Source organism: Mytilus edulis, chromosome 2 (assembly GCF_963676685.1).
Source record: "Mytilus edulis chromosome 2, xbMytEdul2.2, whole genome shotgun sequence".
In the NCBI taxonomy this organism is placed as follows: domain Eukaryota; kingdom Metazoa; phylum Mollusca; class Bivalvia; order Mytilida; family Mytilidae; genus Mytilus; species Mytilus edulis.
Window position 1 is genome coordinate 43745320 of NC_092345.1, and position 13531 is coordinate 43758850.

General features: G+C 32.1%; 1 protein-coding gene across 1 annotated transcript in view; it reads left to right on the plus strand.

The window, feature by feature from the left end:
* The first annotated feature begins 223 nt into the window (after window positions 1-223).
* LOC139512205 (citron rho-interacting kinase-like) overlaps window positions 224-13531 on the plus strand; it is a 63818-nt gene continuing 50510 nt past the window's right edge. The window contains exons 1-11 of the mRNA XM_071299628.1: window positions 224-338; window positions 2130-2334; window positions 2865-3040; window positions 3440-3588; window positions 3996-4091; window positions 4512-4605; window positions 6001-6213; window positions 6933-7086; window positions 7835-8015; window positions 10845-11142; window positions 11749-11876. Of these exons, the coding sequence (XP_071155729.1) occupies window positions 2133-2334; window positions 2865-3040; window positions 3440-3588; window positions 3996-4091; window positions 4512-4605; window positions 6001-6213; window positions 6933-7086; window positions 7835-8015; window positions 10845-11142; window positions 11749-11876 (1691 nt within the window). The 5' untranslated portion in view covers window positions 224-338; window positions 2130-2132. The remainder of the gene's footprint in view (window positions 339-2129; window positions 2335-2864; window positions 3041-3439; window positions 3589-3995; window positions 4092-4511; window positions 4606-6000; window positions 6214-6932; window positions 7087-7834; window positions 8016-10844; window positions 11143-11748; window positions 11877-13531) is intronic.

The window sequence follows — 13531 nt, forward strand, 5'->3', positions numbered from 1 at the left end:
AACCATAACATTTAGATCCTTTTCATTACCTTATAATATATAGATATCTTGTCTTTTTAAAAATCGTATAAAAAGTAAATGATTATAATAAGTAAATGGTTGTAATAAATAAAATTATTTAGATGGTTTATACAGGAACATATATATTTAGATATACTGTTCCCAGGTTTATAGGATAATATGAAAGGGTCATGGTACGAAATCCGTATGGTACGAAACTGTACTGAACTGGATCATTTCCCCCACAGGTGGCGCTGTGTTTTTGAAAATGAATGGCGCTCGAATTCAATAACATAATAAACAACAAATGAAACTGTGATACTTTCCTTCCACTAGCAGTAAGTTTGCAGATAATAAACTGCCACCAGAAATTATATACTTGTTTAATCCCCAGTATATTGTTGAAAAAACATATTCAGCAAGTAAATAATGATGTATATGCTTTTTTCAAAACTACCTCTACCCTTTTTTATTGGGAAAATATGCTTCATTTTTTTCAAAGTGGAAAATTTAGAATAAACCATGAATTTGACTGAAACTTCAATTTGAAGACCCCCTTTCAAGAGTCAAACCCTGCTTTGAAATAAGACCCCTTATTGTCAGTAATGATACATAAATAGACCCTCAAATCTGCACATATAGTCATTTTAAGCATAAAAAATGTATAAAATGAGTGTATTTCAGTTTGTAAGAATGCACAATTACTACTGAGACTACACTGTATGGGAAAAAAGTGGTCTTTTTGGGAATAATCTTGCGCCATTTTTTTTTCAAATTGGGATTCTTCTCCAGGGGTAAAAGCCTTCATTCTACGGTAATTTAAGGCAAACAATATTACTGAAAAATTATAGACAATATTTCACATACGGCGTATAATGCGCACCAAAATAAACTTGACTTGTTTTCCAACCATCCATAGTATTAGTCTGATGGTTACATAGGCCTATAATGATACACATATGATAAAAACAGAAATGGGGAATGTTTCAACAAGACAGCAACCTATAATCAGTCTGCACCAAAAACTTTTTCAACTACTAGTCCGAAGACCAATATTCTGGCATTTTTCTTATTTGGCCAAACAAAATTTTGCAAAAACTTACTAGTCCGAATGAAATTTTACTAGTCTGTGGCATCGGACTAGTGGCTAACCGTGCAGACTGTATAATCCAATGTCAGAATAGGTAACCAGGGATCTCTAATGGATGAAAATTGAACGATGGAGTAACTTTCATCATCACAAACCGTGTCTACGCTGTACAGTGTAGCATGATCGAAAGTATTTCATCCCTCCATGTTAGGAATGGTGAACATGCTAATTCATTAGCTTATTTAAATTATATTTATTAGAATTTTCATTATAGAAGTATCAATATCAGACATGTGACAGCATTGTCAAGCCACAACTGGAGATTTGGAAATTTTCAGCTGGAGTTTGGGTCTTATAACTGGAGATTTATTATCAACCTTTTTATCGACGTACACAATGGTTTTTTTTGTGTGTTTAAACTGCATATATCTTCCTCTTTTTTTTGGTTAAAGGAACAATAATTCAATACCTTTCAATGCCTGCATATCCATTTTTACTTGATAAAAATAGGAAATAAGGGGTTTTCAAATATTTATTCATTATGTATCATTCAAGATAAAGTGATCAGCCATCATACATAGTTGGCAATAAGTATCTCTGATAAAGCTACATTTGACGATGGCACAACACATTTGAACGATGGCAGGGCGCCATCATTAAACAGGCCATGGAGATCCCTGGGTAACAAAAGAAACTAAACAAAATGACAATGAAACTGCTAGTTCATGTAAATAAACTGAGATATAAATTTGGTTAAACAGTAACCTAAAAACTCCCCAAAACTCAATTAAAACCAGAAAAAAATATAATTTGTATACCCTAAAATCCTGTTTTGTATTCCTGCATTTAGAAATACTAGGTGCGGTTCCAGGATTTAAAAAGAGGGTCTGGCATGCCAACAATTTGAGTAATATGTTAATTATGTTAATTTTTATGCTTTCATATAATACACATGTATCTATTTGTTGAATATTCAGTAGTAATATATCTGATTGATGTATGTCATTGTACATGTGACAGTGTATACTATTCTTTTTAGGCCATGGGGGACTTAAGAATGGAATCTATCACCAACAGAATACAGGTGTTGGATGGCTTTGTTAAAGGACAAGTCGAGACTGATGATGTTCATACATCTTTATTGACAAGAGATGGATTAATGGACAGTTTGCTGGCCTTATTTGATGAGTGTAGTCATGACAATCTAATGAAAAATAAACATGTTTTGGCTTTTGTGAAAAAATGTAAGCAAGAAAATAATTTAATTTGTACATTTATGATATTGTTGATGATCAGTGTTATGTATTTGTATTCACGTGTATGATGGTGCATGAGATTGAATGGAGCCAATAGTGTTATCTATGTCTGTCGAACCATTTCATGCATTTCTTTTTCCAATGAAAAATGTAGCATTTAAATTTGATTTATTTACAAGATGCATTTGTTTTACTGGCATATTTACAAAATTGTGAATGGAAATGAGGAATGTGTCAAAGAGAAAACATCTTGACCAAAAAGCAAAAAACAGCCAAAGTCCACCAATGGATCTTCAACACAGCAAGAAAATTCTGCACCCAGAGGTGGGCTTCAGCTGGCCCCTTAAATAACCCCATATATTACTCAATGTTTAATGCAAGGCTAATTTAGTTGACATCTGTTTTTATTTACATTTCCTTGGTCCAAACTTTATTTTTAGACAAGATATTAGACAAAAATTGTTTTAAGATAAAAATGCTGTCTTTGAACTTTTTGAAGATTTTATATGTGTTTTTAGATGAATCAACAGTTAAACAACTGAGAAAGATCAGAATGAAAATGGCAGACTTTGAGGTGAAAGATGTAATTGGACGAGGCCATTTTGGTGAAGTACAAGTAGTCCGAGATAAAGTGACAAGCACAGTATATGCTATGAAAATTTTACATAAACACGAGACATTGGCACAACAGGAGGTACATTACACACTTAGAAAAATTAGAAATAACACATGAAATCTTTTGGAATTTAGGTATTTTGACTGTTGTATGACACAAAATCATCACTGTACACACATATATAAAAAATGGACTGCTGTCCTCAATAGATATATTAAAGAGCCTGTTATCTCTGCATTGTTGGATATCAACATAATATGTTTGATTCTGTTCATTTCTTATATACTGCAATCAGTTCATAGATACTGTTTCTGAATTTCTTAAATTAAACTGCAATATTATGAAATTTTGATGAATATAAGAATAATGAAGAATGTGCACTGAATTTTTAAAAAGCTATATTTTTCAGAGCTTCACATAAATTATACACTGCATATTTTATGAACTATCCCAATTTTTATTAATTGAAAATTGCAGATAACTTTTTATGAAGAGGAAAGAGACATTATGGCCAAGGCCACATCAGAGTGGATAACACAGCTTCACTTTGCTTTCCAAGATGCTCAGAATTTATATTTAGTGATGGAATTCCATGGTGGAGGGGATCTCTTATCTTTATTATCAAGGTTTGTTTCTAATATAAAAAAAAATCCTCATGACAATGAGGGTTACAGGGTTTAAAAGTTGATACTAATATAGGGGTAGTGGGGTTGCAAAGAAGATTCACTCAATAACACATTGAATTTTTCATTACAATTGTATGGATGGCAGTTTTTGGGTTGAATGGAGTGCCTTCCTACCAACCCATTCATTGAATTTTGGAAAAGCCCACAAAGTAAAAAAGTGTTTTGATTTAATCATTGTTTTTAAGACTTATAATAAATAATCTATAGTCTTTTTAGATGTTGAAATGTCTTCCAAGTTGCTTCCAGTTTATCTTTAAATATGTACAAATATGCAATTCATATCTTAATTTTGTTAAAAAATGCTGATATTGCTATTTAATTTATTTTTCTGGTTTGAATTTTTTTAGGAATGATGATATATTTGAAGAATCCATGTGTAGATTTTATGTAGGAGAAATGACACAGGCAATACATGCTTTACATTGCATGGGATATGTACACAGGTAGGTTTTCTATGAATAGGTTGTGACATTTTAAGGCTTGATAGTAGTAATAAGATTGTTCTTACTGAAGCAACTCTTGTAAATTTATTGACACTACCTTGCTTTAATACTCAAATGCAAATAAAATATACTAGGCCTTAAAAACGGGATTTTTTTTAACAAAGACAACATTTTAGTATTATTTAGTTGAGGATTTAAAGATGGGGTACACAATTTTTAAATGATTGGAGGAAAGTAGTTCATTGAAATTGACATAACCGAAATCAGCTGTTCACATCCATAAAAACAGTGTCATGATTGCCACATGGAATTGGTAGAATACATATTGTTGCTTGAGCAAACAATCAATAATTGTACACTTGGATTGGTATAGATACTGCAATATCTTTTGTTTTGATACATTTTGAACTTTTTTTTAAGGGACATTAAACCAGAAAATATACTATTGGATAGTACAGGACATGTAAAGCTAGCAGATTTTGGATCAGCTGCCCAGTTATCAGCAGATATGTTGGTTAGTATAATTACCAAGGGCTACTTCAGAAAAAAATGTAATGTGAGTGGATATGGAAAGGCACAAACAAATATTTTCAGTATTTATTTGAAATAAACATTGTGGTCATGGTCAAAATTCATGTATGGTTGTCTATAATTGCCTAGCTACAACCACTTCAATTCAAGTTGAAATATTTTATTGTTTTAATATCAAACATACATTTTAACAAAGGATTGGACCAATAGGCAACACTTATACAAACAGTTTCCAACCTTAATGGATTGAATAGTCTGATAATATAAAACATACATCCTCTTCATTTGAACTTTGGTGGATTCAGAAAATTCAGTTTTCTCTTTGATTTTTATACCACATCTACTCTTTTTATGCCCCACCTACGATAGTAGAGGGGCATTATGTTTTCTGGTCTGTGCGTCCGTTCGTTCGTCCGTCCGTCTGTTCGTTCGTTCGTTCGTCCGTCCGTCTGTCCCGCTTCAGGTTAAAGTTTTTGGTCAAGGTAGTTTTTGATGAAGTTGAAGTCCAATCAACTTGAAACTTAGTACACATGTTCCTTATGATATGATCTTTCTAATTTTAAAGCCAAATTAAACTTTTGACCCCAATTTCACGGTCCACTGAACATAGAAAATGAAAGTGCATGTTTCAGGTTAAAGTTTTTGGTCAAGTTAGTTTTTGATGAAGTTGAAGTCCAATCAACTTGAAACTTAGTACAAATGTTCCCTATGATATTATCTTTCTAATTTTAATGCCTAATTATATTTTTATGCCCCACCTACGATAGTAGAGGGGCATTATGCTTTCTGGTCTGTGCGTCCGTCCGTCTGTCCGTTCGTTCGTCCGTCCGTCTGTCCCGCTTCAGGTTAAAGTTTTTGGTCAAGGTAGTTTTTGATGAAGTTTAAGTCCAATCGACTTCAAACTTAGTACACATGTCCCCTATGATATGATCTTTCTAATTTTAATGCCAAATTAGAGTTTTTACCCCAATTTCACGGTCCACTGAACATGGAAAATGATAGTGCGAGTGGGGCATTCGTGTATTGAGGACACATTCTTGTTTATCCAATTTCACGGTCCATTGAACATGGAAAATGATAGTGGGAGTGGGGCATCCGTGTACTTTGGACACATTCTTGTTTTATGCTGCATTTTAACCACATTGAAATTATGCCTTCAGACAAATACATAAAAACGATCATCATATTCTTAAGTATCTGTTTAAATTGAATAGTTGCTGTTATAATGTTAAACCCAAAAATTCAAAAAATTAAATCCACAAATGAATACACTTTTACACTAATGTATATATTTGTTGCCAACTTTGTTTGCTTACTATAAAAATATTTTTTTCATGTTCTGATTGATCTTCATGGTTCTTTCTATTTCTATTTTTAGGTTTCATCAAGGATGCCTGTTGGTACCCCAGACTATGTGTCTCCTGAACTTTTGACCTCTATGAACAACCATAGCAGTGATTCCAGATATGGTGTTGAGGTTGACTGGTGGTCATTAGGTGTATGTATGTATGAGATGTTGTTTGGGAAGACACCATTCACTGATGAGAGTGGCTCCATGGTCATCACCTATTCCAATATCATGAACTTCAAGGTCAGTAAACAAATATATATTCCAATATAACACTTATATCAGTGACAACAGCAAACGTAAAAAAAAAGACATGCAATTTTTTGGAATTTGAAAAGTAAATTTAAGGATGAAAGACTTAGGTTACCCATAGTTGCAAACCTTCTACGTCATTTGCTCATTGGCAATCATACCACATCTCCTTAATATGACCCATTTATGGGCATTATGTTTTCTGGTCTGTTTGTCTGTTCGTCTGCCCTGCCTCAGGTTAAAGTTCTTGGTCGAGGTAGTTTTTGTTGAAGTCCAATAAACTTGAAACTTAGTACATATGTTATCTATGATATGATCTTTCAAATTTTAATGCCAAATGAGAGTTTTTACCCCATTTTCATGGTCCACTGATGAACATAGTAAATGATAGTGAAGATGGGGCATTTGTGTACTATGGACACATTTTTGTTTTTTATACCCCACCTACGATAGTAGAGGGGCATTATGTTTTCTGGTCTGTGCGTCTGGTTGTTCGTTCGTCAATATTAATGCCAAATAAGAGTATTTACCCCAATTTTCACGGTCCACTAAACATAGAAAATGATACTGTGGACACTTTCTTGTTTTTATATATATTAATATAGAAGGATAATAAGTTATACCAGCATATTGATACATTTACTCGTTCTATTCTTCATGAAACATTTTTTTTTTTTTTTATAATAATTTCATTTTCCATATCTTTTCAGGAATGTTTGACTTTCCCAGAGAAAGTAAAAATATCTAAGCATGCTGTTGATCTGATGAAAAAACTATTAACAGACAAATCAGACAGATTTGGCTACAGAAGTCTACTCTTACATGACTTCTTTAAAGGATTGAATTTGGGAAATATTAGAGAAGGCAGGTTAAATATATATTGATAAAAAAGTTTGTTTCGGAAAAAATCTTGGGTACATATAGATGAATACATATTCACCTGTTATAGATATGAACCTTAAGGTTGTGTTTTGGGGTGTTGACAGTCACTTTGGATTAATTTATTTTCATGGGTACCAATATTTGTTGATTTCAAGTTATAATGATTTACCTCAAAGTATCTGTGTGATATTAAAATCAAAGTGTCAGTCATCATAAAATTCTATGTCCTACAGAGCGAAATTCAAAGTAGAAATGATACATGAATTGCAGTAATGTTTTACCCATTTTCTGTTTGAATTTTACCTCTACAACCTGATCAACTGGTTAAACAGATTAGCTCATAACTTCAACAGAAGGTTGTGAAGCAATTGCAGTGTAATAACAATCATACTTATTAACCATTACCAGTGATTACAAATAAATATCTATATGGTGGAATAGGGAAAAATTGAACACCTAATTTTTAATGGGTTGATTATTTCATTTTATGGCAGTTACTTATCAAATGTTGTTATTTTGAATCATTACTGTAAAAACAGAAATTATTGTGAGGTTTTATCAATGGGTATAATGCTCCTGGATGAGTTTGCAATAATTAAAACTGGCATTATGTACAATGTCTACTGATTTTTCTAAAATCACAAAAACTAATCTCACATTTTTGTCTATTTTTCCAAAATCACAATAAAAAAATATTTCTGAATTTACATTATGTGATTTCCAATTTCAGATACACCACCCTTTGTACCACACTTGTCAAGTTTAGATGATACATCAAACTTTGATGAGTTTGAGAGAGTTAAATATCAACCAGCATTTGATGAGTACAATGATACCAGAGATTTTAGTGGGAAAGACTTACCTTTTGTTGGCTTTACATATGTCAGGAATGTAAAAGAAGAAGATTCAGGGTATGTAAGGAAGGTGCTGCACATTTATATGCCCTGATATTAATAGAAGGGAGCATCATGTTTTCCAGTCTGTATGATTTGTCCATTAGTCTCCAGTATCAGGTTAAAGCTTGTGGTTAAGGTTGTTAACCATGAAGTTCTGGTCATATGGACTGGAATGTTCTTCATTGTTTTAATTTATTTGGTTGAAAAATAGGTAGAAGAATGTTGATGTTGAAAATACTATAAGATCAGGGGTGTGGAAATGCTATGCCCGACACGCCCGACTCGTACATTTTAACACCTGGACAAGTAATTATTTTTGTCTTGGTTGCTCGTGGACAAGTAAAATAATATACAAGACAAAGTTCAAATTCAGCAAAAATATAGGATTAATTTCAAAACGTATAAAGATGTTTAATTTATGTAAAAGAAACCAATAATCAGCGAGTAAAAACATATTTTTAAGTATAAACATCAATGTTCATGACGATAAATATTACATAACTCCGGAAATAGATCGATTACCAAAATGAGTAAAAATAAGTATGCAAACCCGAGTCGCATAATATTGCATTGGCTTTGTCCATTGACCCGGGATCGTCGATTATGTTTTATCTACTATTCACCGGAAGTGTCATTTCTTAAGATTTTGAATCGAGATTCAGATTAATGAATATTTTTAAAATAAAACATCGGGCAAGCAAGACAAAAAGAATGACGAGTCTAGTCGAAAGCATGAAACGCAAACGGAGATGGTCAAGGTGTATATAAAAAATATACGGAAGCGAGAATATCAGACATCGTGAATATCAGATTACCCCTTGGAAAGAAATTCAGATAATAGGTTTTGTTTTTGTCTTTTTTATAGATCAAAGTCAACCTTATGTGTTGTCTAAGTGGTAAATAGAAGTGTTCAACTACCAAGAAAAAAACAAGTGTGTTAGTTGATAGAAATAATTAGTTAATCTATTATTTAGTTTCCATTTCTTCACTCACTATCGTCTAAATTTAGTATATGTAGTGTACCTACTGGCTACAATTTTTGTCGAGCCTTCGACTTTAGTCGAAAAAGCGAGACTAAGCGATCCTACATTCCGTCGTCGTCGTCGGCGGCGGCGGCGTCCACAAATATTCACTCTGTGGTTAAAGTTTTTGAAATTTTAATAACTTTCTTAAACTATACTGAATTTCCACCAAACTTGGACAGAAGCTTGTTTATGATCATAAGAAAGTATCCAGAAGTAAATTTTGTAAAAATAAAATTCCATTTTTTCCGTATTTTACTTATAAATGGACTTAGTTTTTCTGCGAGGAAACATTACATTCACTCTGTGGTTAAAGTTTTTAAAATTTTAATAACTTTCATAAACTATCCTTGATATGTACCAAACTAGGACAGAAGCTTGTTTATGATCATAAGATAGTATCAACAAGAAAATGTTGTGAAAATAAATTTCCACTTTTCCGTATTTTACTTATAAATGGACTTAGTTTTTCTGCGAGGAAACATTACATTCACTCTGTGGTTAAAGTTTTTAAAATTTTAATAACTTTGATAAACTATCCTTGATTTTTACCAAACTTGGACAGAAGCTTGTTTATGATCATAAGATAGTATCTGACAAGAAGAAAATTTTGTAAAAATAAATTTTCACTTTTCCGTATTTTACTTATAAATGGACTTAGTTTTTTTGCCAGAAACAAAACATTCACTCTGTGGTTTAAGTTTTTAAAATTTTTATAATGTTCTTAAACTATCCTGGATTTCTACCAAACTTGGACAGAAGCTTGTTTATGATCATAAGATAGTATCAAGAAGAAAATTTTGTAAAAATGAATTTTCACTTTTCTGTATTTTACTTATAAATGGACTTAGTTTTTTTGCCAGAAACAAAACATTCACTCTGTGGTTTAAGTTTTTAAAATTTTTATAATGTTCTTAAACTATCCTGGATTTCTACCAAACTTAGACAAAAAGTTATTTCTGATCATAAGATATTATTCAGAAGTAAATTTTGTAAAAAAAAAATTCACTTTTTCTGTATTTTACTTATAAATGGACTTAGTTTTTCTTCCAGTTAACATTACATACAGTCTGCAGTTAAAGTTTATAAAACATTTATTAGATTCATAAACTATCCTGGATTTTTTTACCAAACTTGGAAGCTTCTTTCAATCAAAAGACAGTATCGTGAGGGAAATTTTTATTGATGTTTTTCCTGATTTTTGTTGAGTCTGTGATTAACAGAAAAAGTAGGCGAGACACCGGGTTCCGTGGAACCCTTACGAATTTTTATTAAAAAACAATGCTGCAAACTTGTCCTTTACATGTCACTTCATTCAGTTGATTTGCTTTTGAGTTTCTGTCCCATTGATGTAATAAACCCATTTCCAACATCCCTAAATTTTTACACATATAAACCAATTGATTTCACTGATTTGTTTGGGATGCAAAACCGTGCTAAGAATCATATATTAGCTAACAATACTTTAAATACTACAATATTAATTTGGACCATCAGGGCAAGTAACTTTTTTTCCGGACAAGTAAAATTTACAGTTTTACTTGCCCAGGGACAAGTGCTCACAACAATTATTTCCACACCCCTGAAGATGTTGATTTTTAGTGTATATATTATAAAAGGTTTCAAGTAAACTTTCCTTTGGGAGAAATAAAGAAAGTAGTAGAACATGTACTTTCATTTTACTGTGTTACCTTCCAATATGTATTTTACCAAATCAACAAAATGTAAAAAGAGTCCTCAGTTAATGGTTGATAATACAAGATAAAGGAAATATATTCTACATTGAAAGAAACGATTCTCTACAGGGATTTTTATGTTTCAGGATCAAGATACATTCAGAAAGTTTTAGTGATGCTGACTCAACTGCCACCTCATCTTGTGCAGATTCTAGTTGTAGTACTCCACCTCGTAATTTGGAAGTTACACTTACAGTAAAAATAAATGAGCTTCATGGTCTTAAAAGAAAATACCACCAGCTGGAAGAAAAGGAGTGCTCCTTACAATCAGAGGTAGATAAGTGGAGAGTGTCATACCATGAGAAAGATGAGGAATTAATGAAGGTTACTGTGGAGAAAGATGCTTTGGAGAATGAGCTGCAGTCATACATTACCAAAGCTAATGTGAGTTAATCAACTATCTAAATTAATGGGGAAAACATCTTCATAAATTTTTGGATGAAAATGGAATTGAATATTTCTCACATGAATTGGACACATTGTGGGATATAAGATATCAAAAGGGTTTCAGATAATATGAAAATAAAATAAACCTACACAAAACTATAAACAGAATGATAGAGTTGCCCTTTTAATCATGAATATTTTTTTCTTATCTAACTTGACATACCGTATAGCAGGTTATTTTCTTAGGGTGCAAATTTTCGCTTATTTTCATGGATATAACAAAATCACCAAAATAAATTCTGCCAATTTAAAAAGGGCACATGCAAAGGTATTGATAAAAGTGTTGAATCCACCAAAATAATAACAGCCTAATATTTCGTATACCTTACTCTGACAATGAAAATCGAAAATTTTTACACCCGCGAAACTAATCCTCTATACAGTATTGAATTTACCATTGTGTGATGTATAACATTATCTGCTTGAAATATAGTTTGAACATTAAATGATAGAAAAGGTTTCATTTAAATTATATAAAGAAAACTGAACTTATTGAGAGAAAAAATACTGATATTTTTGAAAAACTGTATGTTGCTATTTTAGAATTTAAAGGACAGATATGATAAAGTTGTAGAGGAAAAAGAAATTCTGGAAAACAGAGCCTACAAATTGTATGAAGAAATAAAAGATATGAATTCAGAAGTTCTACAAATTGAGGAAGAAATCCTAAGGTATTTTCTAAAAAGATTGGCATCATTCATGCAACAAGGGACTGATTTACTGTGTCTTCCTGTATTTAACTGTGGGGTTATTTTTTAGTAACTTGCATATCATTTGAAATTTGGAATTGTAATAAGTGATTATTAATGTTTAGGATGTTCTTAGGTGAGGTTTTGAAATTTGTGTCAGATATTCGGACTCCTCAGTGTTTTTCCATACGTTACAAGGTAAAATATTTTGCCCCATAACACCCATGTATCTTTTCATATTATAAGACTTAAAGCTCATAAAAGGTCATTCAACAAAATATAACCATATTCTCGATTTCCTTTCTTTTGATTTGAGACTCAAATAATACCAATGCAAATATAAGGTAAAAGTCAGAGTCAGTCTTTTCCCACCATATTTTATAAATCAAATATCTCGAAGAGAAAATCCATGACCTATCAATATATTTAGTTTATTGGGATACGATTGCTTTTAAGCAATCTGTAGACTTTTACCGTTGACTCAGGGCTCATTCCCTCACGTCAACCGTTTTATTCTAAACATTCAGCAACATCTCAGATTCTTATGATTGTCTTGCTTTAAAAGGTAAAAACAAGCAAAAGGATTGAACATAAACAACTTTCCTGTAATGTTCTTCTCATAATCTTCATGTTTGATTTTTCCCTTGACTTATATGCGTGTTTTTAACAACACGGAAAATCAGAATTAAGCAGTATTTATATTTAGTGTTTTTATAAATTTAGAAACACGTCAGAGGGAATTCCCCAGTTTTGATAAATGCGAGAGTTCTTTGAATTCCGATAATTCTATTTCTGTCATATAAGAACTGAAGTGGAGTTTTCTATATATTACCGTTATGAAACTGATACTGTACTCTCATAAAGAAATTGAGACTCATTCATCATATCATAAATTAAATAAACGTTCTTGTTCCAAATCGCAAGTCGCGGGTTTGTTTATGTATTAATGCGCATGCGTATAGTTTTCTTGATTTCAAGGGGTATCAGATTGAGTGGTTGTTCTGGATTCCCCGCTTATTAATTAATTTGAAACTCATTGGATTCTTTCTATGTCTGCCTGCTATTGAGGGTTTAATATTGTTGTTGCATAATTTAAAATCATATGCATCATTTAAATTAAAATCAATGAAGTTTTACCTATAACACCCCTTTAGCCGAAATGGAGTCTTCCATATTGTCGTTTCGAGTTGTCTCCCTTTCAGAAGTATTTCCCATCAAGAAAAAATTAACTCGTTAGATGTCGATAAACGTCGTATTATATTAAGAACGATCTCAATTTAAACAGAGGAGTGTGTATGGAAGGATTCATGCCCACTGACCCAAAGGAAATTAATAGTTAAAGAGTTAGAAATGGGGTTCCTCCTAGAATTAACGGTGATAAGATACGAAGTGAATAGTCCGAGGTTACTGAGTACAAGTTAAATCGGCATCTAGTCAAATCGGCACCTTTTTAAAAGTCAATTCGGCATCCAATAATATTTTGATATAATATATGGGACTGGGAAATGGGGTTCCTCCTAGAATTAACGGTGATAATATACGAAGTGAATAGTCCCGAGATTACTGGGTACAAGTCAAATCGGCACCTGGTTAAATCGGCACCCATAGAAAAAGTCAAATCGGCACCTGGTTAATTT